This window comes from Furipterus horrens, unplaced genomic scaffold (assembly GCF_987537825.1).
Source record: "Furipterus horrens unplaced genomic scaffold, mFurHor1.1.pri manual_scaffold_5, whole genome shotgun sequence".
In the NCBI taxonomy this organism is placed as follows: Eukaryota; Metazoa; Chordata; class Mammalia; order Chiroptera; family Furipteridae; genus Furipterus; species Furipterus horrens.
Genome location: NW_028327175.1, coordinates 105,324,617 through 105,348,961, shown reverse-complemented (window position 1 = coordinate 105,348,961; position 24,345 = coordinate 105,324,617). Strand labels below are relative to the sequence as shown.

General features: G+C 44.5%; 1 protein-coding gene across 1 annotated transcript in view; it reads right to left on the bottom strand.

The window, feature by feature from the left end:
* The window catches only part of MYH11 (myosin heavy chain 11), a 120,703-nt gene that overhangs the window by 95,317 nt on the left and 1,041 nt on the right, over nucleotides 1-24,345 (bottom strand). The window contains exon 2 of the mRNA XM_090276970.1: nucleotides 8,613-8,974. Within this exon, the coding sequence (XP_090133096.1) occupies nucleotides 8,613-8,957 (345 nt within the window). The 5' untranslated portion in view covers nucleotides 8,958-8,974. The remainder of the gene's footprint in view (nucleotides 1-8,612; nucleotides 8,975-24,345) is intronic.

Sequence of the window (24,345 nt, the reverse complement as noted above, 5' to 3'; positions counted from 1 at the left end):
GGGGTTTGGAACCGGTTACTAACGAGTACCGGGTTTCCTTCAGGGGTTGTAAAAACGTTCTGAAACTAGACAGCGGTGATAGTTGCACAACACTGTAGGTGTGCTAAAGGACTTCTATCCTTGATACTGGTTAAGATGGTGAGTTTCATGTTACATGGATTTTACCACAATTAAACAATAGTTGCCCTGCCCTACCAAGTTCACAGGAGTATCTGAAGATGATCAGAAAGGGAGAGGGTGGGAAGGCGCTCCGCAAAGCCCCCTCGCTGTGCTCGTGTCAGGGACCATCATCGTCACTGCTGTCTCCTAAGTACATGAGATTTCCCCAGGAAAGGTCACAGCTCAGGAGACCAGCTCCGACCTGCCCCACAGAAACTGCTTTCCCCAAATGAGAGTGCAGTGTGGCCCAAGGCTCTGATGGTCACGAAGCACGTCTTTCCTCCAAGTCCCTGAGAAGTGCCTAAAGGAAGAGGAGCAGATGTTCCATTCTGGGGTTACACTCAGACCAAACACCAGAGAGGATAAGCAACTTGACAAAAGTCACCAAGCAAGACCTTGGCAGCACCAAGCCTCGCACAGTCCACTCCTAGGTGTGAGCACTGTCCACTTGGCTGTCCAACCTAAGCCCATCCTACAGAAACAATCAAACATTCATTCATTCATTCATTCATTCATTCATTCATTCAATGTGTATATTCCTAGATACTGTGCAGGGTTCTGGGGTTACAGTAGAAGACAAAAAATACAACGTCCTGCCATCAAAGGGCTTTCGGTCACAGCTACAACTTGTTGGGCAATACGAGGGTCCCTCCAAGGCTCAATATGCTAAGAGACAACCCTGTGTGATAGGCCAGGGAGAGGTGGTGGACAGTTCTTCTAAAGATACAGGATTGATGGTAAAGGGGGGAGTAACCTCACAGGTTCTCACCATTCCCCTAAAAGGGGCAGGAATGAGGTCAACATAAGGCCTATCTAAACATCTACCAGCTGCTTATTGAGCACCTACTATATACCAGGTCTATGCAAGATGCTGGAGATAAATAAATCAGCAATAAATAGCCCTGTCCTCAAAGAGCCTGCAGATCAGAAGGGGGATGAGGACATTTAAAAATAGCATCATAAGAGCAACAATAGAGCCCAGAGGATTTGGGGAGCAAAGAAGAAAGGGCTCTAACTCACATTGAGGGTACTCAGGAAAACTTCTATGGGGAGGTGCTTCCTGCACTGAATCTTAATAGACAGAAGGTGTTTGGCTCAGAGGGTAGCAAAGGTACAGAGGCATCAAAGATGGAGAGGTAAAAAATGGGACGGGATACGTGTGGTGTTGCTGTTTGGTGCAAGCAGTCGGGTGTTGCTGGTGCTTAAAGGGGGAGAGAAGTGATGGTGCCGAGGTGAGTGAGGGGGGTGCAGGACTCACGCCATGATGAGTCTGCCTGGAGATCCTCCCACCCACACGGCAAACACCAGCCACAGGTGCCCTGAGGGCAGGGAGCCCCCTCTTCTTCCTCTTCAGTTCCCGCACAGGCCTTGGCACACAGTAGGTGCTCGCTAAATGCTTGCTAAATGAATGCTTCGAGGTAAGTAAATTACAAGTCTTTGCTGGAGCAGGTGTAGTGCTGCCTACATCTCTGTGACCTGGGGCCTTGCACTGGGCCAGCACACAGTAGGTGCTCAGTACATGTTTGTTGAGCAAGTGACAAAGTTGTTTCAGGGCAGGGGATGTGCCCTAGTCTTTTGTGTCCTGGTCCCCAGCATGGAGCCTCCCACAGAACAAGTGCCAAGAAAGGACTGATCTTTGCACGAAGGGTAACTGAGCCCTATGATGTTTCCTCCAGGTCTCAGTTCCACCTGTGCCCCACCCAAGGCCACACCCACGGCCAACTGCCATGTCCTTTTTAAAAATGTAGGTATCATTTACAGCCCAAACCACACCACCCCTAGTCTTTGACCTGGAGACAGTAAAAGGTACAGAATTGCATACTGGGGACTTGGTTTGAACCCTCATTATGCTCCTTCTAGATGTGGAACCCTGGGTAAGTCTCAGCCTCTCTGAGCCTTAATTATCCTCATCTGCAAAGTGGGGGGAGGGGAGTGTAATAGCAGCTCCTTCATAAGTTTGCTATTATCTGTGAAGATAGCACTCGTGAAGCATTTAGCACAGTGCCTGGTATATAGCAGGTGACCACATACACTGTTCTCCCTTTGTTTCATGATGATGTAAACCTCACCACCTTGGGACCTTCACACCTACTGTTCCCTATACCTGGAATGCTTTCCCCACACCCCCGTCTTCCCAGAGCCACTGCCATCTCCTTTTTCAAGACAGCCTGACTGTCACCTCCGGGACTGTGAGCTGCACATCATCCTACTCCAGCACCCAGCACAGGGCCGGGCACATGGCAGACACTCAGGAAATATCTGCTGACAAAGTGAATGAAAGAGAAAGGAAGGAGCACTTGAACCTCCCAACTCCTTCACCAGCTTCTGAAGGAGGACTGTTACTCCCCACCCCCACCCCCGTTTGCTGGGACACCTCCTGGAACTATGCACACAGTAAGCACTTAGTCCAGGCTTCCAAGCAGGTGCAAATCTCTGTTCAGTCCAGCAAACCTTTTCAGAGCACAAGGGTCTGAGAGGAAGGATGGTGGGGCTTTGGAATCTGGAGGATCCACCTCCCTTGTTCAACCGTGGTGAACCTTGCCCGACCCAGCCCACGTGTGGTTGGCTGTGTGTCTGCTGCCCCTCCCCACAAGCTCCTCTCCAGCTGGTCAAGTTCAGAGGTTTCAACATCCCCGCCTCCCTTGTCCCAGCCTGCGTCTCAGGGCTCAGTGCCACCAGCAGGTCCCAGCTGCAGGCCCAGGGTTTCCCTCTTGTGACCGTATTAGGAAAGGACTCCAGTTTTTCCCCGACACTTTATATGGTCAGCCGTGGAGCCCTGAACAGGGGCTGCTCCCACAGCTCCAGCAGAAACGAGAACAATGGGTGAAGGTGGGAGGGACTCAGGCCCGGGTGGGATTGAGCATTGCCCTCATTACCTGTGAGACTTGAGCCAACAGCTCTTCTCCACCTACAAAATGAGGGGTAACTATACCTCCTTACCAGTCGTAGTGCAATGCCACAACTTTCTGAATCTCTGTCTGGGAACAGACATGGTCCACCAAGAACACGCTTTTGCTGCAGCCTTGATTTTAACAGCAAAAAGGACTAGAAACCAGCTAAATGTTCATCAGTTATGGCATGCTGCCGTTAAAAAGAATATATATATATACATGCACATATATGTTTACATAAACCAATATACATATATTTGCCTGTTTATAAAATAGCTGGAAAGCTACATTCAAAATCGGTGAGTATGGTTTTCCTAAGGAGGGGAAGTGAAAGGTGAACAATGGGGATAAAAGAAAGAGTTCTAAATACCTCTACATGCTATCTTATTTAATGGTTCCATGTAGGACCTATTGAAAAGATATTTTAAGTCTGACTAAATTGGTATGAAAAGACACAGTACGAGCCACAAGGCATGATTAGGGGAGAAAAGCGAGCTGCAAGGCATAGCTGAAATGATTTGGGGGGTCATATTGGTTACATGGGTACCTACGCGTACATGGCCCTGTTAATCAGATGTACCTCCAGGGAAGAGGGATGCATGCTTATTTTTGAATATTCTCTTGTGGTCTTTGTATAGATAGTCTTGTGTTTCTGGGGAGGTTTTATGAAGCAATAACAACTTGAAAGATCTAGACAGTTGGTTCAACAAAGGGCAGCCTGCAACTGTATTTTCTTCCCACCCTCCAGGGCCCTCTGGTGCCCAGGAAGCCTCTGCTCCCAGCTTGCTCCCAGTGACCCAGGCAGACACTCCTTCCAGAGGAGGCTAAGATTACTGGGCCGGGAGTCTAAGATGAAAACATCGTCAGCTGCTGGAGTTTGGAAGAAATGCCTCTCCTTACCCCCTGGTCTCCCCAGAACAGTGGAATCAGAACCAGGAAGATGTCCTTTTGGGTTTATGGGTAGGGAATCTGAACTTAAGAGACCCAATGAACAGGAAGGTACATCCCCCTTTGCTCTCTGGGTCATGTTCCAAATCCCAGGGGCTCAACGCAGGGTGGAATGTCCCACTGTCTACAGGACCGAGCAGGTAAGGTGTGAGTGAAATGTGCCTGGTGTGAGGGGGAAAAAAAATAGGCACAGCAATCAATGGCCACCAACACTCAACCCCAGGGTATGGGAGATGACAGGGAGTAGTGGGGCTTGTGGAAAAATAGAGAACACACAGCCCATCAAATAGGGCCTGTTACCTGGTAACCTGGGTCCAGAGGTGCCAGGTCTTCTGCTGTTTCAAGCAATGCCTGAAACTGATATTCTTTCCTCCTCTGATTCTTTCTATCTTTCTTTCTTTCTTGATATGTCTAATTAACTCAATTTTTTGACTCACTCACTATGGGCCAACAGCATGTGATCTCTGGTTTGGCACCTAGTAGGTGCTCAAGAAATCATAAGAAAAGGTTTGATTCCTTCCTTCTGTGTACTTAAATCTTGCCCAACTCAGAGTTAATGATGCCCACCCATGGGCACCATGCCCAACTGCCCCAACCCACACATACCACCTCCTGCTCTGAGCATCCTGTCCCCCTAGGGCCCTTTACCATCATAAGTACTCACTCTGCCCTGGAGGCAGATGGACCTTATTTGAATCCCAGCTCTGCCCACTTCCAGGGAGCTTCAGTGGCCTGGTCTCTGAAATGGGGTAGTAGCCACGGTCTCATAGGTCCATTTGAAGGATTAAATGAGACAGCAGCTAAAAGCACTGGTTCCAGCCTTTCTGGGTTAAAGGCCCAGCTGCTTCTCATCAAGCTATTTAACTTTTCTAAGTCTCTGTTTCTTTATCTGCAAAAATGGAGCTCGATAATAGTAAGTCTCTCTTACACAAAAAATAATAGCGGCAATAATAATATCTTAGTACATACTCTTCACATAGTAAAGTTTAAATGAGCAGTAGTTGCCATCATTGTCCTGGGGATAACAGGGCTCCTTTGACAGTCTAATGAAAGTTAAGACCCCCTCTGCCAAGGAAAAAATGTCCATATACACAAACCTTTCCTTAAATCTCAAGAGACTGACAAACTGCCTAGCCCCTACTCATAGGCACTGAGTTTGGAATCCCATTTTTTAGGGAGGGTGGGTGGGTGTGGTAAGAACACTTAAAACTTGATTAAGAGGGTAGATCTCATGTTAAGTGCACAATACAGTGTGGTTGACTGTGGGCACAGTGTTGTACAGCGATCTCTAGAGCTTAATCACCTTCTTTAACTGAAACTTCATGCCCTTTGATTAGGAACTCTGTCTCCTCCTCTGCCAGCCCCGGCAGCCACTGTTCCACCCTCAGACTCTTCCCGTTTGCCTATTGTAGGTTCCTCATTAAGTGGGATCAGGCTTATTTCTCACAGCATCACGTCCTCCAGGTTCATCCACGTTGTCGCATGTGACAGAATTTCCTTCTTTTAGAAAGCTGAATAGCATGCCGCTGTATGGATAAACCACCTTTTCTTTACCCATTTATCACTTTAGAATCCATGTTATATATTTGCACCTAGTGTGTCTTATCTTCCTTCCCTTAATAAAAAGGCAGCCTGGAGGCCAGGTCTGGGCCCTGTGACTGCTCAGCACCCCGCAGACAGGGGGTCGGAGAGTGAGAAGCATACACACTTGACAATGGGGCAGGCCAGGGTCTGGGCCAAGTCCCTTCCCAGGCACGTCCCGTCACCTCTGCGCCTCAGCCACTGCACGTGTCATGTGGGACATACGCTTCGCTCTCACAAGGGTCATAATGGATGAAGTGGGCTGGGGAGGCCTTGGCACAGCACCAGGACAGGCGCGACCACACCTTCACTGAGCCCTGGCCACCTGAAACCTCTGTCCCATCCCCCAGCCCATACCAGGGGCAGAACTGATTGCTCCATAGTCATGAGAAACTCCTAACAGAGAGAACCCAGCCACTGACCCATCCAGAAGAGAAACAGAGCGCTGGACCAGGCATCAGAACTACATTCAGGCCCCACATGTGCCACGAGTGATCTGTGGCAGCTCAGGCAAGACACTAGACATGGTTGAGCCCAAAACCTGCATCTCTCAGATAAGGAGCCAGGACCCTCGGGCTCCTCCAGATTCTTCCAGATCCAAGAGGACAAGACGACTACCAGGATCTTCTCAAAGGTGCATCTTTTAAGATGAGCCTTGCAGAAAAAGGGGAAAGTTCTCTTCATCACCAAGGACAAAGTTGGGCATCATCCCCTGCTTCCCACCTGTTAACCTTCTGCAATCATGTGCTGGTGGAGTAACTTGACCCCCACACACACACCCCCACACACCGTTCCTTCTTCATCTCCTCCGTCATGGACAACGGTTTCTATTTAAGTGACTAAATAGACCAGAAAGGATCAAGATAGCAGAAGGCGCATGATCATGAAGCTGAAACACTTTTCATCTAATCTGTCCAGAGAAGCCTGGCAGGAATTTGAAGCTTTGATTCAGTTTTTAATCTGCTGTCAGAAGATATTCTGGGTCTTGGGACCATCATAAACCCCTCTTTTTTTCTGGTTTCTATTTTGGGCTCAAATACTGTGTCAGAGGACAGCAGGTGAGATTCATGCACTGCCTGTCCTCGACTTCCCTGGAGAGAGGTGACATCTTAGATAAGAGATGTGGTCCCAAAGGAGCCCGATTTTCTTTCCAGCTCCCTGCAGACTGATGTCCTTAGAAGCAACCGTCTGGTACAGACAGCCCCAGGTTGATAATATTTCCATGAAAGGAGTCTCTCGGACAAAAAGGACTCCACTGCTTAATTAGGAAAGTAAAGATGGCCTTCAGTGCTCTGAGCCTCTCAGCTTGCTCTCCTATAACATGGGACAAGCGTCCTTATTCAGTGGTGGTCGTGTTGGTTAAATGAGGTAAAATGCGGCAAGGTACAGAACCTGGATTGGGGGGGAATTTATGCCATTATGAGTGGCTCCTCTGTTCCCCCAAGGCTCTTAAGAATGCCATTGAAAGCCCCTGAGAATCATCCATTAGAAGAATGGATAATCAGTGATGGTACATGTGTGGGATAGGTTACGTAGTCCTTAAAAGCGTGTTGGGGCGAGGGGCGTTATGCCTGAGATGTGGGGGTGCTCAGCACTGACTTGTACATGGGCAAAGGAGGTCACTCGCCCACATGCAGAGGCTTTTAAATACACAAACACGAACCACTGTCACAAAGAGATGCCAATGGCACACTGACATTTTAACAGCTGTTATCTCTAGGGGAGCGATCTGTGTTTGCTGGGCTTTTCTAAATTTTCCAAGCCTTCTGTAGTGAATGTGTTTTATTTTCCTAATTAGGAATAAAAATCTGCAGGACATTTTTAGAGATGACAAAGGGCTTTTTGTAATTTTCACATGGAAAATGTAAAGGGCAGGACCAGAGGGCACGATGATGGAAGTGCCCGTTCCCACAAGTTTACAGAGGAGCCGAGAACATCTGACTGGTAATCACAGGACTGACTGCAATGACAGCAAAACCAGTAACAGCAGCAGCAAAACCAGTAACAACAACACCTAGCATTTTGAGCACCTCCAAGACATCAGGAGGCATTTCAAGAACTTTATTTTTACAGTAATTGCCCTGTGAGGCTATTACTATTCTTGAGTTCATTTTGCAGAGAAAAAAAAAATTCATAAAAATTAGGCAATGTGTCTAAGGGATTAGCATACCCTTTCTCAGAAGCAAGACAGACCCAGGCTGGGCTGGGGGACCCTCTGCTCACCAGCCTGGCCTCGCAGGGCTGTGGCAGCTGATCCAGCCCCACGAGGAATCTGCACCCTCTGAGTTGCCCCACCCCACCCCCTAGTCAAACAGAACTTTCTGTGATGATGGCAATGGCTTACACTGGCGCTACCCAGTGCAGCACCACTAGACACAGGAGGCGGTTGGGCACTTGACATGTGGCCAGCACAACTGAAGAAATGAATGCTGAAGTAACTCATTTACATCTACATGTAGTGAGCCGCGGGTGGCTGGTGGCTACCATGCTGGACAGTGCATCTCTGTGCGCTCTGATCTGCACAGTCAACCCAGGGGAGCCCAGGTCCAATCCGGGCGCTCCATTTGTGACAGGGAGGGCCTCCGCAGAGCCTAGCCCGATCCCCACGTCTCCCTCCCAGCTGGCTGCCAGGATGGGCCAGCCTTCCCAAGGAGGTTATGAAGTCTTCATTTCCAAGATGGAGAAAGAACAGAAAACTACTTCACTGACATCTGTTGAGTGTTTACCATACACTTTAGCACTCTGCATATGTGGTCATGTGGAATCTTCGCACCACCTTCACATGGGAGGGGTGATTGTTCCCATTCTACATAGAGAAAAACTGAGACTTCAAGTGGTGAAATAACCTGTTCAATGTCACAGAACAAGGAAGGGCAGGACTGAGGTTTGAATCCAGTTCTGAATGAGTCTACCTTACTATATGGCTACCCTCAGTGAGACCTTTTGCTTCCCAACCCGAACTCATCTCTAAATCTCCCCCTTCCATTAGGGGTACAGGAGGCTAGGAAGGACCGGCTACCCCAGGATACTCACATATATGAGTCCTGAGAAGTACCTCTCCCTCAGGTTGTGCAGCACAGAGGCTTCATTGAGGCACGTCAGCTCTGCCATATCCTCCACCTTGGAGAACTTGGGCGGGTTCATCTTCTGGATGTCATCTTTGCCGACTGTCACTTTCTTGCCATTCTCCACCAGCTCCACGATCACCTCATCCCCCTTCTCCTCCTTGATGCTGGCTGCCTCAAAGCCCTGCTTCTCCGAAGGGATCCAGACCAGCTTCTTGGCAGCCCAGTCAGCCTGGGCCACAGGGCTATTGATAAAGTTTTTGTCCACGAAGAGGAACTTCTCATCATCACTGAGCTGGCCCTTCTGTGCCATGGTGCCTGGTTGGTCCCCTGTGGAATAAGGCGACAGGGTCAGAATCAGGTTAGTACTAAGCCTAAAGACAGACAAAGCCCTCACCTCTCCATGTCTGGAATCACAGTCTGAAGAAACGTTCCACAAGGTACAAGGATGTTCCCTGCAGTACTGTTTATGTTGTCAAAGAATAGAAGCAACCAGGCCCTTCAGAGAAAGATCTGCGTAATTGCCTGTTGTTCATTAACAGGACACCAAATACGTAAACCATGCTATTTTCATGCAGTGAAATACTATCCAGGGGTAAAGATCCAAGAAGTATGTTTACATGTGTTGACATAGGAAGACATTGAAATCTTATTGTTTATTATGAAAATTAAAGGGAAAAGGTCCTCAAACAGGGAACGCAGAGTTACTACATGATCCAACCATTCCATTCCTAGGTTTATAACCAAGAGAAATAAAAACATACATCCTCACCACAGCTTATAGGGGAATGTTCATAGAAACATTATTCATAGTAGCTCAAAAGTGTTAACAACCCAAATGTCCATCAACAGATAAATGGATGAATAAAATGTGGTCTATCCACACAATGGAATATTACTCAGCCATAAAAAGGAAATAAAGTACTAAAAGATACTGCAAAAGGAGTGAACCTTGAAAACATGATGCCAAATGAAAGAATGCAGTCAAAAAAGGTCACATATTGTGTGATTCCATTTATATAAAATGTCCAGAATAGGCAAATCCACAGAAAGTAAGTGGTTGCCAGGGCCTGGAAGGAAAGTCGAGGGTAACACCTAAGGGTACAGGGTTTCTTTTGGGGCTAATGAAAATGTTCTAGAATATTGTAGCAATTGGTGCACACTCTGGGAATATGCTAGAAGCCGTTGAATTGTATAGTTTAAATGGATGAATTGTATGGTATGTGAATTTTTCTCAATAAGGCTTTTAAAAATGAAATAAAGGGGGAGATTGTAAAACAGTAGGTATAATATTCCATTTTTATTTTAAAATACTTAGATTCCATGTAGGCATAATAACTGGAGAAATATGCACTTATCAAGTACACTTATGAGGGAATTTTTACTTTCTATTATATTTTTTCCAACTTAATTGTGGTAAAATATACATCACATGAAATTTACCATCTTAACCATTTTTAAGTGTATTGTTCAGTGGTATTAAGTACATTTACATTATTGCGTAACCATCACCACCATCCATCTTTAGAACTCTTTAGCTTACAGAACGGAAATTCTGTCCCCGTTAAACAATAACTCTGCTTCCCCCATCCCTCCTCCCAGGCCCTGGCAACCACCATTCTACTTTCTGTCTCTGTAAATTTGGTTACTCTAGGTACCACACATAAGTGGAATCATACAATATTTGTCCTTCTGTGACTAGCTTACTTCACTCAGCATAATGTCCTGTAGGTTCATCCATGTTGTTGCATGTGTGGCAATGTCCACCCTTTTTAAGGCTGAACAAGTCCATTGTATGGATAGATCACATTTGTTTATCTGTCCATCTGGAAGTATCCATTTATCATTAATGGCCACTGGGTTACTTCTGCATTTTAGCTATTGTGAAAAAGCTACTGTGAACATAGGTGTACTTTCTATTATGTATTTTTGCCATATTTATAGTTTTATAACTTTTTATTAAATTTATAATCAACTAAAATGGATATTTAAAAAATATTTTTAAATAGCAAATACACATAAGAAAAATGTGTTCAATCTCACTAGTAAATGAAGAAAGCCAAGTTAAAGCAATGAGATACTGATTTTTCACCTATCAGGTAGGCTAAGGTGAAAACCATTGATAATATCCAGTGTTGTCAAAAGTATAGGGGCTGGGCCTCTGCACACACTGCCCTCAGGATGAAAGAGCCTTAAAATCTATGCATACCCCTTAACCTGCAATTGCATTTTTAGAAATCTAGCCTAGGAAACAGTTAAGTGCTAACAGATGTATGAGAATGTACACTGTAGTGCTTTTTGGAACAGCCAAAACTGCAAGCAATCTTTTCTTTTTTTTTTAATTTTATTTATTTTATTTTTATTTTTTTATTGTTTTTCTGTTCAAAACTGCAAGCAATCTAAATGGCCTTCAGTGGGTGGGTGCCTTTTAAATTGTAGAGCATCCAGTCAACAGAATGCTTTAATGTCACTGAAAATTCAAGCTCTGGACATTTATTTATGCCACACAAAGATTTTTCCTTTTTAAATATATTTATTAAAATGTCATTTACCAGTTATAACAATCTCATTGAAAATGTACAGTTCAGACTTCCAGTCAAGAGGGAGGCATAGGTGGACACATTTCAGCTTCTCACACAGCCAAAGAAAGAATTACAGCTAGATCTCAAAACACATAACAGTCAGAAAATCAAGCTGTACGGATGTCCAACAACCAAAGATTTAAAGAAGGCACATGCATCCAAATGGGTAGGAGGGGTGGAGTTGCAGAGATGAGCAGAGAGACAGAGAGATGTGGTGAAGAGCAGAGAGGCGGCGGCAGTGGAATGAATGGTCCCACAGTCACGTGTGGTGGATAAAAATTGGGAGGGACACCTTAGGAGTGAGTGATCCCAGCCCCAGGCCAGACCGCATAGCCCAGGGTTCCAGCACCAGGAAGGTAAACCCCATAACTTTTGGCTGTAAAAGCCAGTGGGGTTGGGGCAGCAGAAGAAACTGCCTAATTTTTAGGAAACTCCATTTAAAGGGCCCACAGAGACTTAGAACATATGCAAACCCACCCACTCTGGGACCCAACAACAGGGCAACAGCTGGAAGGGCACTAGCTACATACGGGGAGTGGGTGAAGTGACTGGAAATGGGTGAATTCTGGGCAAACCTCCAGAAGGCAAGCAACAGAACTGTCCCCTCTATGAGCCCTTCCCCCACACAGAGCCACAAGGCAGTGAAGTGAGTTACCCAGCCTTGGTGTGTACCTAAGGCTCCACCCACACAATTTGAAGGTGCCTTTTCTACAATAGGCCATGCTACTAAGACAGGGAGTCAAAGCAGCTACCTAATACACAGAAACAAACACAAGGAGGCTGCCAAATTGAGGAGACAAGAAACATGGCCCAAATGAAAGAACAGAACAAAACTCCAGAAAAAGAACTAAATGAAATTTAGATAGCCCACCTATCAGGTGAAGAGTTCAAAACACTGGTGATTAGGATGCTCAAAGAACTCTCTGAGTACAACAACAACTTAAAAGAATGAAATGAAGGTTACACTAAGTGAAATAAAGACAAATCTACAGGGAACTATCAGTGAAGGGGAGGAAGATGGGATTCAAATAAATTATTTGGAACATAAGGAAGACATTCAACCAGAAGAGCAAGAAAAATATTTCAAAAAAATGAGGATAGTATAAGGACCCTCTGGGACGTCTCCAAATGTACCAACACTCGAATAGTAGGGGTGCCAGAAGAAGAAGAGGAAGAACAAGAAATTGAAAACTTATTAGAAAAAATAATTAAAGAAAACTTCCCTCATTTGGTAAAAGAAATAGACATACAAGTCCAGGAAGCACAGAGAGCCCCAAACAAGTTGGTCCCAAAGAGGACCACACCAAGACACATCATCATTAAAATGCCAAAGGTTAAAGATAGAGAATCTTAAAAGCAGCAAGAGAAAAGCAGAGAGTTACCTACAAAGAAGTTTCCATAAGACTATCAGTAGATTTCTCAAAAGAAACTTTGCAGGCAAGAAGAGACTGGCAAGAAATATTCAAAGTAATGAAAAGCAGGACCTACAACCAAGATTACTCTATCCAGCGGAGCTATCATTTAGAATGGAAGGGCAGATAAAGTGCTTCCTAGACAAGGTACAGCTAAAAGTTCATCATCACCAAGCCCTTATTATATGAAATGTTAAAGGGACTTATTTAAGAAAAAGATAAAAACTATGAACATTAAAAATGGCAACAAACTCACAACTATCAACAACTGAATCTAAAAAACAAACAAACCAAACAACCAGAACAGGAACAGAATCATATATATGGAGATCATTTGGAGAGTTATCAGCTGGGAGGGGGAAGGGTGAGAATGGGGGAAAAAGTTCAGGAATTAGGAAGCATAATTGGTTGGTACAAAATAGACAGGGGGATGTTCAGAACAGTATAGAAAATGGAAACACCAAAGAACTATATGCATGACCCATGGACATGAACTAAAGGGGGATTGCTGAATGGAAGGGGGATACAGGGTGGGGGGGGCAAAGGAGGGAAATTGAGACAAGTGTAATAGTATAATAAAATACATTTTAAAAAATAAAATGTACAATTCAATAATTTTAGTAAAATTAGAGATTGTGCATCCATTATTATGATAAATTTTGAAACTCTTATCACCCCTAAAAGGGTCCCCTGTGCCCACCTGCAGTCAGTCCCTCTCTGTTCCCACCTCCAACCCCAGCAACCACTAATGTGTCTGTCTCCTAAGGTTCACCTTTTCTAGACATTTTATATAAATGAAATCATACAGTAAGTAACTGTTGGCCATACAAATATACTTAGGATATATCTCTAAGTTAAATATATATATATATATGGAATACTCAGCAATACACAGAAACAAACTACACTATAAAATAGATAAATCTTAAAAGCACTATGCTTAGTGAAAGAAGCCAGACCCAAAAGACTACATGCTCTGCTACTCCACTGATGTGAGAAATCTAGAAAAGGCGAAACTATGGTGACAGAAAGCAGATCACAGTTGCCAGGAACAGGGAAGAAAACTGACTGCCAAGAGTCCCAAAGGAACTTTCAGGGTGTTGAAAATGTCCTGTATCCCGATTATGATGGTGATTACATGACTTTAAACAGATATGGAGAGAGATAACTCATTGGGTACTTTTTTTTTAATTGGAGAGCTCTACCGTATGTAGATTAATAAAGCTGGTTAAAATATAATAAGCAAAATTTTACATGTATGTGCATACACTTTTTAAAAAGTCTAGAAAACTACATACTAAAATACTAAACTGTGGTTCTGTCTGGTCATATATAGGACAGTTTGAGCATCAGTAAGAAAAATACAGAAGAGTTGGAAGGTGAATGTTTAAATCCATGAGCTCATAATGACTTAAAAAAAAAATTACAGGCATCCTTGTAAGATGCTGAGGAACAAACCCATTATTTTGAAAACTGGTAAAGTAAGTGGGGGGAGGGGTGCAAAGCAGTAATGCTGCCTTTCTTCTACAAATTGTTCCTCAAGGTAACTGAACAATTGACAAACAGAAGTCTGTTTGTTTTTTAAGTCATTAAATGTCCTCTCCACATGGGGAGCTCATTTGTGACAGCTTCTCCATCCTATTGTCTGGACGTGTCCACAAGGTGGGTGCTGAGGCAGCAGGCTGTTTACAGGCCTGTCCAGTGGCGCATGCCAGACCCTGTGGCCATACCTGCAGAAGCTGCCCAGCCCTGATGACACTTGCTCTCACACAGCTCCTCCAACTGGCCCCATCTCCTGTCCTCCCACCACTGTTGCTGTGCACCAAAGAACTAAGGTGCAGGCTGAGTTAGGGTATACAGCCCCCAGGATGTACTGTGTGGTTGATGCAGAAAATGATTCACAGTTCCTTTGAATTCACCAAAATAATCCTCACACTTTGGCTCCAAATTCCACGGAGCTGAAGTAATTCCCATTACCCATGGATGGGCCTTGGAGCTGGACAGCCAGTCCTGAAATGCAGACTTTGCTAGGCAAAATTCCTACTTTTATCTTTCAGGAGGGAAAACAGTAATAAAAATGAGTAGTTGATTTGCTCAGAGGGATGATTATTTCTCCTGGGAGACTCATTTTTTTAAAAGATAGAGAAATGAGCAAATCAGTCCTTAAATCTGAACAATTGCTTCTGTTACTCAAGAAAGAGACATAGTAGAGAACATACATTCTCCTGGGTTGAACAATCACATTTCCTGCATTTTTTTGTTAACCAACATCACTCCAAAAAATCCAATTTAAAGAATTGTTTTTTAACTTCTTTTGGGCCTTAATAAGCCCAACAGCTTTCTCCCCTTACTCCACTTTTCCTGTTATTAAGAGAATTCCAGCTAGTAAATGTAGATGAAATGCTAAAGCCAGAATGTAGAGATTTTGTAACCCCACCCACCCACCCAAATAAAACAATGGGCCCTGTTAATGACTACCATTAGGCCAGTGGTCAACTGCACGTGAGGGTTGTGAAGTCACTGAGGGGGGGCCTACCCCTTAGCTTCTGAGTCCGTAGGTCTGGGACGGGCCCAAGGATTTGCACTTGTCTATCAAGTTCTCTGGTGAGGCTACAGATGCTGGTCTAGGGTTCACACTTTCAGGCCCATGGAGTTAGGAGAGAAGCGGATGGAGAACTTTATAATGGATGGACCAGGCTGGCACCACCTACATCTACTTATTAATCTTACTATCCCACAAAGAAAGAGTTGATCCGATATTATGTGTCTCCCGATGGGGTGCCGTAGGGAGCACTGCCACCATCAATGAAATGTCCTTACAAAAAGGAACAGAAGGCGAGGCACAGAAGTTGACGAAGCCTCTGATCTAACACCTGTTTACAGAAAATGCAGGGCACAGGGGACATGCTAAACAATGTCATGGGCAGGCAATGAAGCCCAAAAGGTGGGAAAGCACAGGACAAATGACTCAGTTCCTTTAACAAAGTACCAAAAAAAAAAAAAAAAAAAAAAAAAGAAAAGGCAGGGGAATCTATAGATGAGGAGGGACTTGAAGACACATAAGAGAAATTCGAGGAGGGTGGTGATGAAATAAAACAGGCTTCAGGTGTGAAAGTGATTAAAGTTGAGTGTCAGGTACCCATAGAGACGGGGGTGGCACACCAGTGTCTCTGCTTTTGCATGTGTTTGAAGTTTTTCATAACGAGAAAGCCAAATGAGTACAACAAAAGACAAACGCTGATAGAAGCAGGGAAAGGCCTTCCCCTCATCCCAATGCCCTCATAGACACACAGGGGAAAATCACAAGTAAAGGCATATATTGCATTTTTAAAAGCCACCCCCTTAAGAGAAAGCTTTGAGGAATTAAATGTAGTTGTCAGAAAAAAATTTTTTTATTTGACAAGCTCTCCCAAACGACAAACTTAGGTGACTGGGGAAATTTGAACATTGACTTGCTGCATTTTATATTAGGAAACTTGTAAAATTCTTTGGGGGACACCAGTACTGTGATTTCATCTGTTTAGAGAGTTCTTTCCTTTTAGAGACATTTGGAAGTATTGATAGAGGAAATGATAAACCTGAGGTTTATCTCAAAATAATCAGGGCTGGAGAGGAAATGAGATTGGCTCAGGTGTTGATAAAGGCTTGCACTGTTCTGTCTTCTTCTGCATGTTTGACATTTTTACTTAAAAGGAAAACATATTGCTCTAAAAAATGTGTAAAACTAGCTCCTACTTGTAAGCATTGTTACTATTGCACCATCTTCCATTTGGCTTGTATGTCAAACCCAGAGCAGAGTTTTCTGGACACCAACATTGATGGTTAGCACTCAAGGACCCCTCCAGGTCCTGGGCTAAATCCTTCACAGACAGGATCACCACATAACATCACCACTGCCTCTGGAGTTAGGTTTTTGTTTTGTTTTGTTTTGTTTTTTTAATTCATTCCCCCCCCCCCACCTTTGTTATTTGTTTTCCTTTAGTAGTTCTCTGAGCTGTCCCCTTTGGATCATTTCAAAGTCAAAGCATGAATCCAAAGTCAGGCATGAAATCCTCCTACCCCAATGTTTCTTCCAGATTTTTTTTTTTTAAGATTTTATTTATTTTCAGAGAGAGGGGAAGGGAGAGAGAAAGAGAGGGAGAGAAACATTGACATGAGAGAGAAACATCAGCTGGTTGCCTCTCAAAGTCCAGGCATGTGCCCTGACTAGGAATCGAACCGGCAACCTTTCAGTACACAGACTGGATTCAATCCACTGAGCCACACCAGCCAGGGCTGGATTTAGGTTTTACAATAAGCTTCACCTTATAGATATGGAAACCGAGGCTCAGAAAGGTGAAGGAATCTGCCTCAAGTCACACAGCAAAAAAAATGGCAGAACTGGGATTTTAACCCAGGTCTGATTGTGTACTATACTCTTCTGCCTCCCACACAAGCTTGATGGACTTGTCAGAATGCCAGTGGAGTATATGCAATAAGTGAACTGATCCTGCCCTGGCTGGTGTAACTCAGTGGATTGTGTGCTGGCCTGTGAACCAGAGGGTTGACGGTTCAATTCCTACTCTGGGCACATGCCTGGGTTGTGAGCCAGGTCCCCAGCTGGGGGCGTGTGAGAGGCAACCAATTGATGTATCGCTTGCACATCGATGTTTCTCTCCCTCTCTTTCTCCCTCCCTTCCCCTCTCTCTAAAAAATAAAGGAAATCTTTTTTGAAAAAATGAATCAATCCTTTAGGGCACCTAGCACATAACAACACATAATAAACATTCAAAATAGGACCCAAATCAACTGCATGCCACAATAAGAAAAAATCTCACAAACACACTTGAGAAGGCAGAAGCAAGAAGGATATACTGTGTGACTCTTTATAAAAGAAGACTCAAGACCAGGTAAAACAAACTGACGGTGATACAAGTCAGACGTCATGACTGGAAGGGTGGGACAGGAAGGGGCTTGCGAGCTGATGTTCTGTTTCTCAATCTGAGTGCCAGCCGCATGGGTGTGTGCACTTGGTGACAGTTCACCCAGCTGTGCACCCACAGGTACGGGCATCTTTTCTGGATATCAAGTACACTTCCATGAAAAATTTTGGTTTTCTTTCTTCTTTTTTCCTTTTTATCTTTAATTATGCTAAAATACACAGAACACAAAATTCACCACCTTAATGATTTAATTGTGCAGCTCAGCAGTATTAAGTACACCTATATTATTAATCAATAAAAAGTACTTCAATACTTTTATTATTCTCAAGAGGGTTGGGAGAAGTGTTTTATTTGTACCCAGTATCATGACACCCAAATGGGCTCTTTCCAATTGCAGTGTTGGTGAGCTGCCTAAAAATCAGGGAAACAGCGAAAAATACAACCAAGAAAATAAAAGAACATAGGAATCTCCATGGTCAGGAACCCTGTCTAATCCAGGATCCAGAAACACAAACAAGATCAAGTGCAAAGAGTGGGTCTCTGTCCAAAAAAGGAGACAGAGAAGCTGGCTTGCTTCCCAGCTTTGATGCCTGTGACAGTTACGATGTGTGACATCTGCTTTGGTCACTGGAAAGAAGGAAAAGGGAAGAGGAGCTTGGCTTCACCCTAGGAAGGTGGTTTCCAGAGTGTGCTCCTTGGAACCCAAATCCCTTGAAATATTTGGGGTGGGGGTAGGGCGGGACTCAGGGAGGTTGAGACACTCTTTAAAGAAAAAAACCAGTTCTGTGGTCAAATCCACATTCCCTCTTAATCATGGGGAGGCAGAACACCTGTCAGGACATCCAAAGTCCTGGCAGGGCCTGAAAAAGAAAGTTACGTCACTCCTTTGAACCCAGAGCTTCCCAAAACATGTGGCCACAGACCTCTCTAAACATTGATAAAATCCCACAGATTTGCCCTGGAGAAAATTCAGCAAGCCTAGCAAATTAATAATACAATATTAGTGATCACAGCTGCTAAATTTTATTGCGTGCCAGCTTTATCTCATTTAATCCCCTCAAAAACCCTGTGAGACGTACCGTCACCTCTGGTTTACAGATAAGGAAACAGAGGCACAGAGAGGTTAAGTAAGTTGCCCATTATGGCACAGCTAGTTATGGTGAAATCTAATAAAAATATGTTTTCAAAAGGATCTTTTCTGTTTTTTCCACCTTCTTGGAAACACGCAGAGAACTTGAGGACTGAAGGCAATACAGGCACACGTGGAACATGTCCTGGATCAGACTTGGCAGTTTGAGGGCTCTGGATAGGACTTGTCTCAGCACGCAACCCAGAACCCTGAGTTTTCCAAATTTGGAGTAGTGGACAGTCAGGCTCTAGGTGAGGCCCAGAGCCGAATGAAAACTAGCTTGCAAAATTGCAGCTGATGAATTAAGGTGAGGAGGGTTGCTGGAGGGAATGAGGGTACCAATGGAGGGGAGCAAAGGGAGGAAAAACTGGGACAACTCTAATAACATAATCAATAAAATATATTTTTAAAAAACTGAAGCAGAGATCAGAGACCACAGTCTCATGATAGAATTCTCCCTGTGTTGAAGGGAAGCAAAACTTGGTCTGCTGCTCCCTGCTGTGGTCTTCAATTTAGAGTAACATTTTCTGATCTCAAGACTATTATTGACACTGGGGATGGATAATCCTATGAGTGTGTGTGTATGTGGGGGGCGGGGGGGGGGGGACAGGGTGCTGTCCTGTGCATTGCAGCATCTCTGGTCTCTACCCACTAGATGATAGCAGCATATCCTCCCCCTGGTCATGTCTCCAGCCATTGCCAGACATCCCCTGGGGGCAAAACTGTCCCCAGTGAGAACCACTACTTTAGCTTAAAAAGACAGGCTCTTCTTGGGAAAGACAATTAAAGCTGAGGACAGTTGCTAGTCAACAGTAGCCTGGAATGTCACATCAGACCAGACAAGAGAGAGCTGCCCAAATGGCCAAAGTGCGAGGAGGACCCCCAACACCTAGTTTCTTCCTTTCCAAGCCCTCTTTGTGCTACACCTGCCCCGCCCAGGTCTTGCGTCAGCTCTGAGGGCTGAAAGGACACACCAGGATTATGACATAGGACTGATGAATGCTAAGTTACAGTTCATGATCAAGAGCTGCTCTTGAACATTCTCACGAAAGCAAAGGACTCTGTCACTACTGGCTTTAGCAATGTTGGACACAGCTGTGTGTATCAGACCTGTATTCAGTCCTGGCTTCCTTACCAACACACGGCTTCTTTCTTTGAGCACAAACAAGCTGTTTGTTAGCCTCTATAAGACCACCGGGTAACAAAGTCCCAGCCCTGCTCCAAACTTGCTGGGCGACTCTGAGCAAGTCACTCTCTGTCTCTGTGCCTTACGTTTTTCATTTGGGAGAAAAAAACGGGCTGGGCTAGCTCTAACATTTTATGGTATCTGTGATTCTGGAGCAAAAGGCCGAAATTGGACCAAATGAGAATGCTCAGCTGCTTTAGTTAGTTTTAGCATTGGTTTTATTTTCCCCAGAGGACCTCAGGGGTAAAAGGCCATGCCCCTTTTGCTTCTGCATTAATTAAAAATGAATAAAATACTCCAGAGCCCAAACAATATATGACTTGCATATCATGAGGCCTGGTCAACAGTCTCCCTCAGGATTTTACTGCCAAGCCACTGGTGCAAGATTCTGGACACAGACTCAAGTGCGGCCAGGGTCAGGTGAGCAATGCAGAGTCACCCAGGCCAGAGGGTGGCATTTTGAGGGCTCTGGATGTGGGCCCTGTAGGCCAGATTTTCAAAAGACCTGGAAGTTCTAAATTTAGGTACAAAATACCCACCCTAACAGTGAAATCACTGCACGATGTAAATGCCACACAGGTAAAATGAAAGCTTCTGGGCCTGATTGAGAACACAACCCACCAGCTGGAATCTGAAGCAAAGAAATTAGTTCAAGGCCGGGCCCAGGTGTGGAAGGAGCCGAGTGTGCAGAGGGAAGCAGGAGAGGGACTGACTCCCTAGACCAGCAGTTCTCAACCTGTGGTTGTGACCCCTTTGGGGGTCAAACGACCCTTTCACAGGAGTTGCCTAAGACCATCGGAAAACACATATATAATTACATATTGTTTTTGTGATTAATCACTATGCTTTAGTTATGGTTGGGGGTCACCACACATGAGGAACTGTATTAAAAGGTCGCAGCACTAGGAAGGTTGAGAACCACTGCCCTAGACACATCCATTCTCTGAGCCCCAAACTATCCCTATGAAGCAGCTGGGAATCTAAATCTGTTATTCATAATAGCTGCTGTAGTTACTGGGACTCTTCTCTTCATGGGGTATCAGGTAAGGCAATTTATTATATACATCATCTTGCCATGCCTCATACGTGTTCGGCAAGGTGGGCAGTATTTATTATTCCTACAATACTACCAAGGTCCAGAAAAGGAAACTAAGGGCCTTTGCTTGAAGTTGGAGCTAGGATTTGAACCCAGATCTAACACCTAGTCTTCACTTAGTAGAAAATCTCTTCTTTGCTCCATGGTTTGGCCCCATAGCCACTTCCCCACCATCCACCATTCCCCCATCTTCCAACATCACCTGCCCCACCCTGCCAAGAAGGAAGCCTGACCTCACCTTAACAGGAAAAAGGTGAGTGGTGAACCTGCTACTTCGATGTTACCTTATAACATCTGCCTAACTTACTTGAATACTGTTTTTAGAGTAACTCCAGAAGCCAGTTACTTTAATTAGTAAAGCTAAGTTATTTTTTCCTCCCTAGGAAGAGAGCTTGGTTTGCAAGAGGTGTGGTAACTTCTGTGGAGGATGCTTCGGGTACAGAGAGAACTGGTCATTTCTGGCCCCAAAGCCCCATTGTATTTTGCATCTTACTGCTCCGGCACAGCACAGTCTAAAAATCAACGTATAGTCTCCTATGTGACCATCAGAAGTTTAAATCTACAGAGTCCTTAGGGGACCTTCAGCAATATCTACTCAATTTAAATGCACCTGGTCTTTAACTTAGCAATTGCATTGCTGGGAACTTATTCTACAGATAAACCCACATAATTAGACAAAAATAGATACACAAAGATGTTCCCTGGAATCCGGTTTATAAGAAAGGGGGGAGTGAAACTGATATGTTTCAGTTAAGGAGTTCTTTCAGTAAGACGTTATTCTTCCGTATAATAGTGTTATGCAGCCAATGAAAAACTCAAAATGTGCTGATATAGAAAGATGTTGAAAATATGTAATTATGTGGAAGAACTTAATTTACAGAATGCCAATATTTTTGTCAAAGAAAAATTTGACAGAGAAAAGTTTTAGAAAGAAGCACAAGAATACATGAACCATGATGACAGCTAGAGGTGAGAGGGAGGGGTGGAGATGGGAAGCCAGGGAGAAAGGCCTTCTACCTGGACAGTGGGGAATGGCTATAATGACCCCTGTGGTCTCAGACACTGGCCCCTTCTGAGCGTCTGCGGCACTGGCTGCAGGCTTCACCGGTGGAGGGGAGGGAGTGCACACCTGCATGAGTGAGCAGGTGGTGTGTCCCATGGCCCTGTCTTAAGGTCATTAATGAGGACGGTTCCTTGAGCCCTTGAATCTCTGATGCAAGTCAGAGATACCTAGCTTCCTCCTGCAGATACAACAGGCAGCACTCGCTTCTTCCTGTATCTCTGATCCCACACAAAAGTTCTTTAAATTCTTGCTTCGCCTTCTCCTTGCCTTCATCGGGTGTTTGAACTGGGAGAGGGATGAGGCCTCAGAGAGCAGAAGGAGCAACTGGGAAAGCCAGACAAGTGTCTTCCACTCACAGGTGGAAGCTCTTACTGGATGCCTTCGCAATCCTAAGTGAATCACAACTGGGCCAATATATCAGAATCTGTACTGTTCCTGACACAGGTGAGGAAGTGTGGCTGTATTAAAACGGAAGATTCCAGTTACCACCTTCAGCTGGAATAAGAATTAGGTTTATGAAAAGAGATTACACAAAAGGAACATTAGGAAGAAATTTCTTCTTTATGGAGAGACCACACAACAGGCTTCCTGGTTCTACCCAGTACCAGCTGTGCCACATTGAGCAAGATCCTTAAAGTCTCTGGTCATGTACGTATGTTATAAGTAACCATCCACCGGCATTGACCAGGGGCCAGGCACTGTGCTCAGCCTTTGTGGGCATTATCTCACTTAATCCTCCCAATAGGGTAATCGCTTAGGCTCTGGAGTTAAGAGCTAGCTTTGTAGAATTCTGTCTTCCTCACTGGCTAGTTGAGTTATCTTGAGCAAGTTATTCAGACTCCACATTTGTAAAACAGCACTCATAATAGTAGCATCTACTCTAAAAGGTTGTTGTGAGGATGATAACATGATACCTGTGAAGGAGTTAGCACACTGTCTGGCAAACGTGCTCGGCTAATAGCTATCCCCGTTAGCTTCATTTTACAGATAGGAAAACTGAGGTTTGGGAAGGCCAGTGGGGGTGATTTCTAAATTTGCTGGTGACAGTCTAGGATTCCAATGGATTTAAAATTGGATTTGGCTTTCCAGAAAAATCTAATATATATCTGATTTGAGAATTACGTGGTTGTGCCAAAAGCATAATATGCACCTGCTCAGATCCATTTTACTGAGGAAAGGGGACAATCCTTCCCCACTGCCCCAGGTAAAATTTCCAGGAAGGAAGGAGTAAGAAAAACTAATTCCCCTTTCCTCCCAAATGCCTTCTCTTCTGGGCTCCTCCATTTAGTCCTGACCGGGAAGGACAAGGGCAGAGAAATCCCCAGAGTCCCAACCAACAACGCTGCATGCAATACAAGGTTCATTTGCCAGGGCGCTGGGGATGGCCTCACGGAAAACACTACCATAAATGGGCATGTGTGTCTCAATCTCAGCCCTCGCACAGAAAAGTAATGATATCAACTACCTTGTACGGAATAATATGTCTATTCCAGACACGAAAATAAAAAAGCATGGTGTTTACAAGGCAGGCCCCAGAAACTTTTAGAGCAAGGCCCAGTTAGTTCATGTTTTGGGCTCTTGGGATGACAGCCCACCTAAGGTCACCGGGCCAGTTGATTGCCATGCCACCAGGGGACAAACGGGACCTTTTATTTTAAATTCGCAAAAGGTCAATTTATGTTTTCTTCAAAGAGAGGATGATGAACACTCGCCTTCTTGGAAATGTTTGGCCCCACCAGAAACCTGACTCCCACAGATTTTGTTCATGATAAATAAAAAAAAAGATGGTGGGGTCAAGGGTATATACACTTGGCGTCAGACAGATCCAGGAATGAATTCCACCACTTGCTAGCTGTGTCATACTGGGCAAGTTACTGAACCTTTCTGAGCCTCAGCTGCCTTGTATACTAATCAGGCATTGTAGCACCTCCCTTAAAAGGTGGTTCCAATAATTAAATGAGATGCATCAAATTGAACACTACTACAGCACTTGGCACATAAGGGCTCCAAGATGGTAGCAACTTCAGTGGGAAAGCGACGAGGAAAGACTGCTTTTCCTTCCACAGACATTCAATATCCTATTTTCTACACTGCCATCTAATGACTTTCAGTTCAGCATCTTCAAGCTCCCTCTCTGTAAAAATTCTAAAGTGGGGCTTTAAGGAAACCAAACAAACCAAGAAGGCTGCACCAAACAAAACTATGCAAAGCAGTTTACTAATAGCCGGCCTGCCTTCCCTTTGCCAAACCCCGGCCAGTTTGCAATTTAGTCTCAGTTCTTAACACTGTAATGAATTGCTCCCTGTCTCGG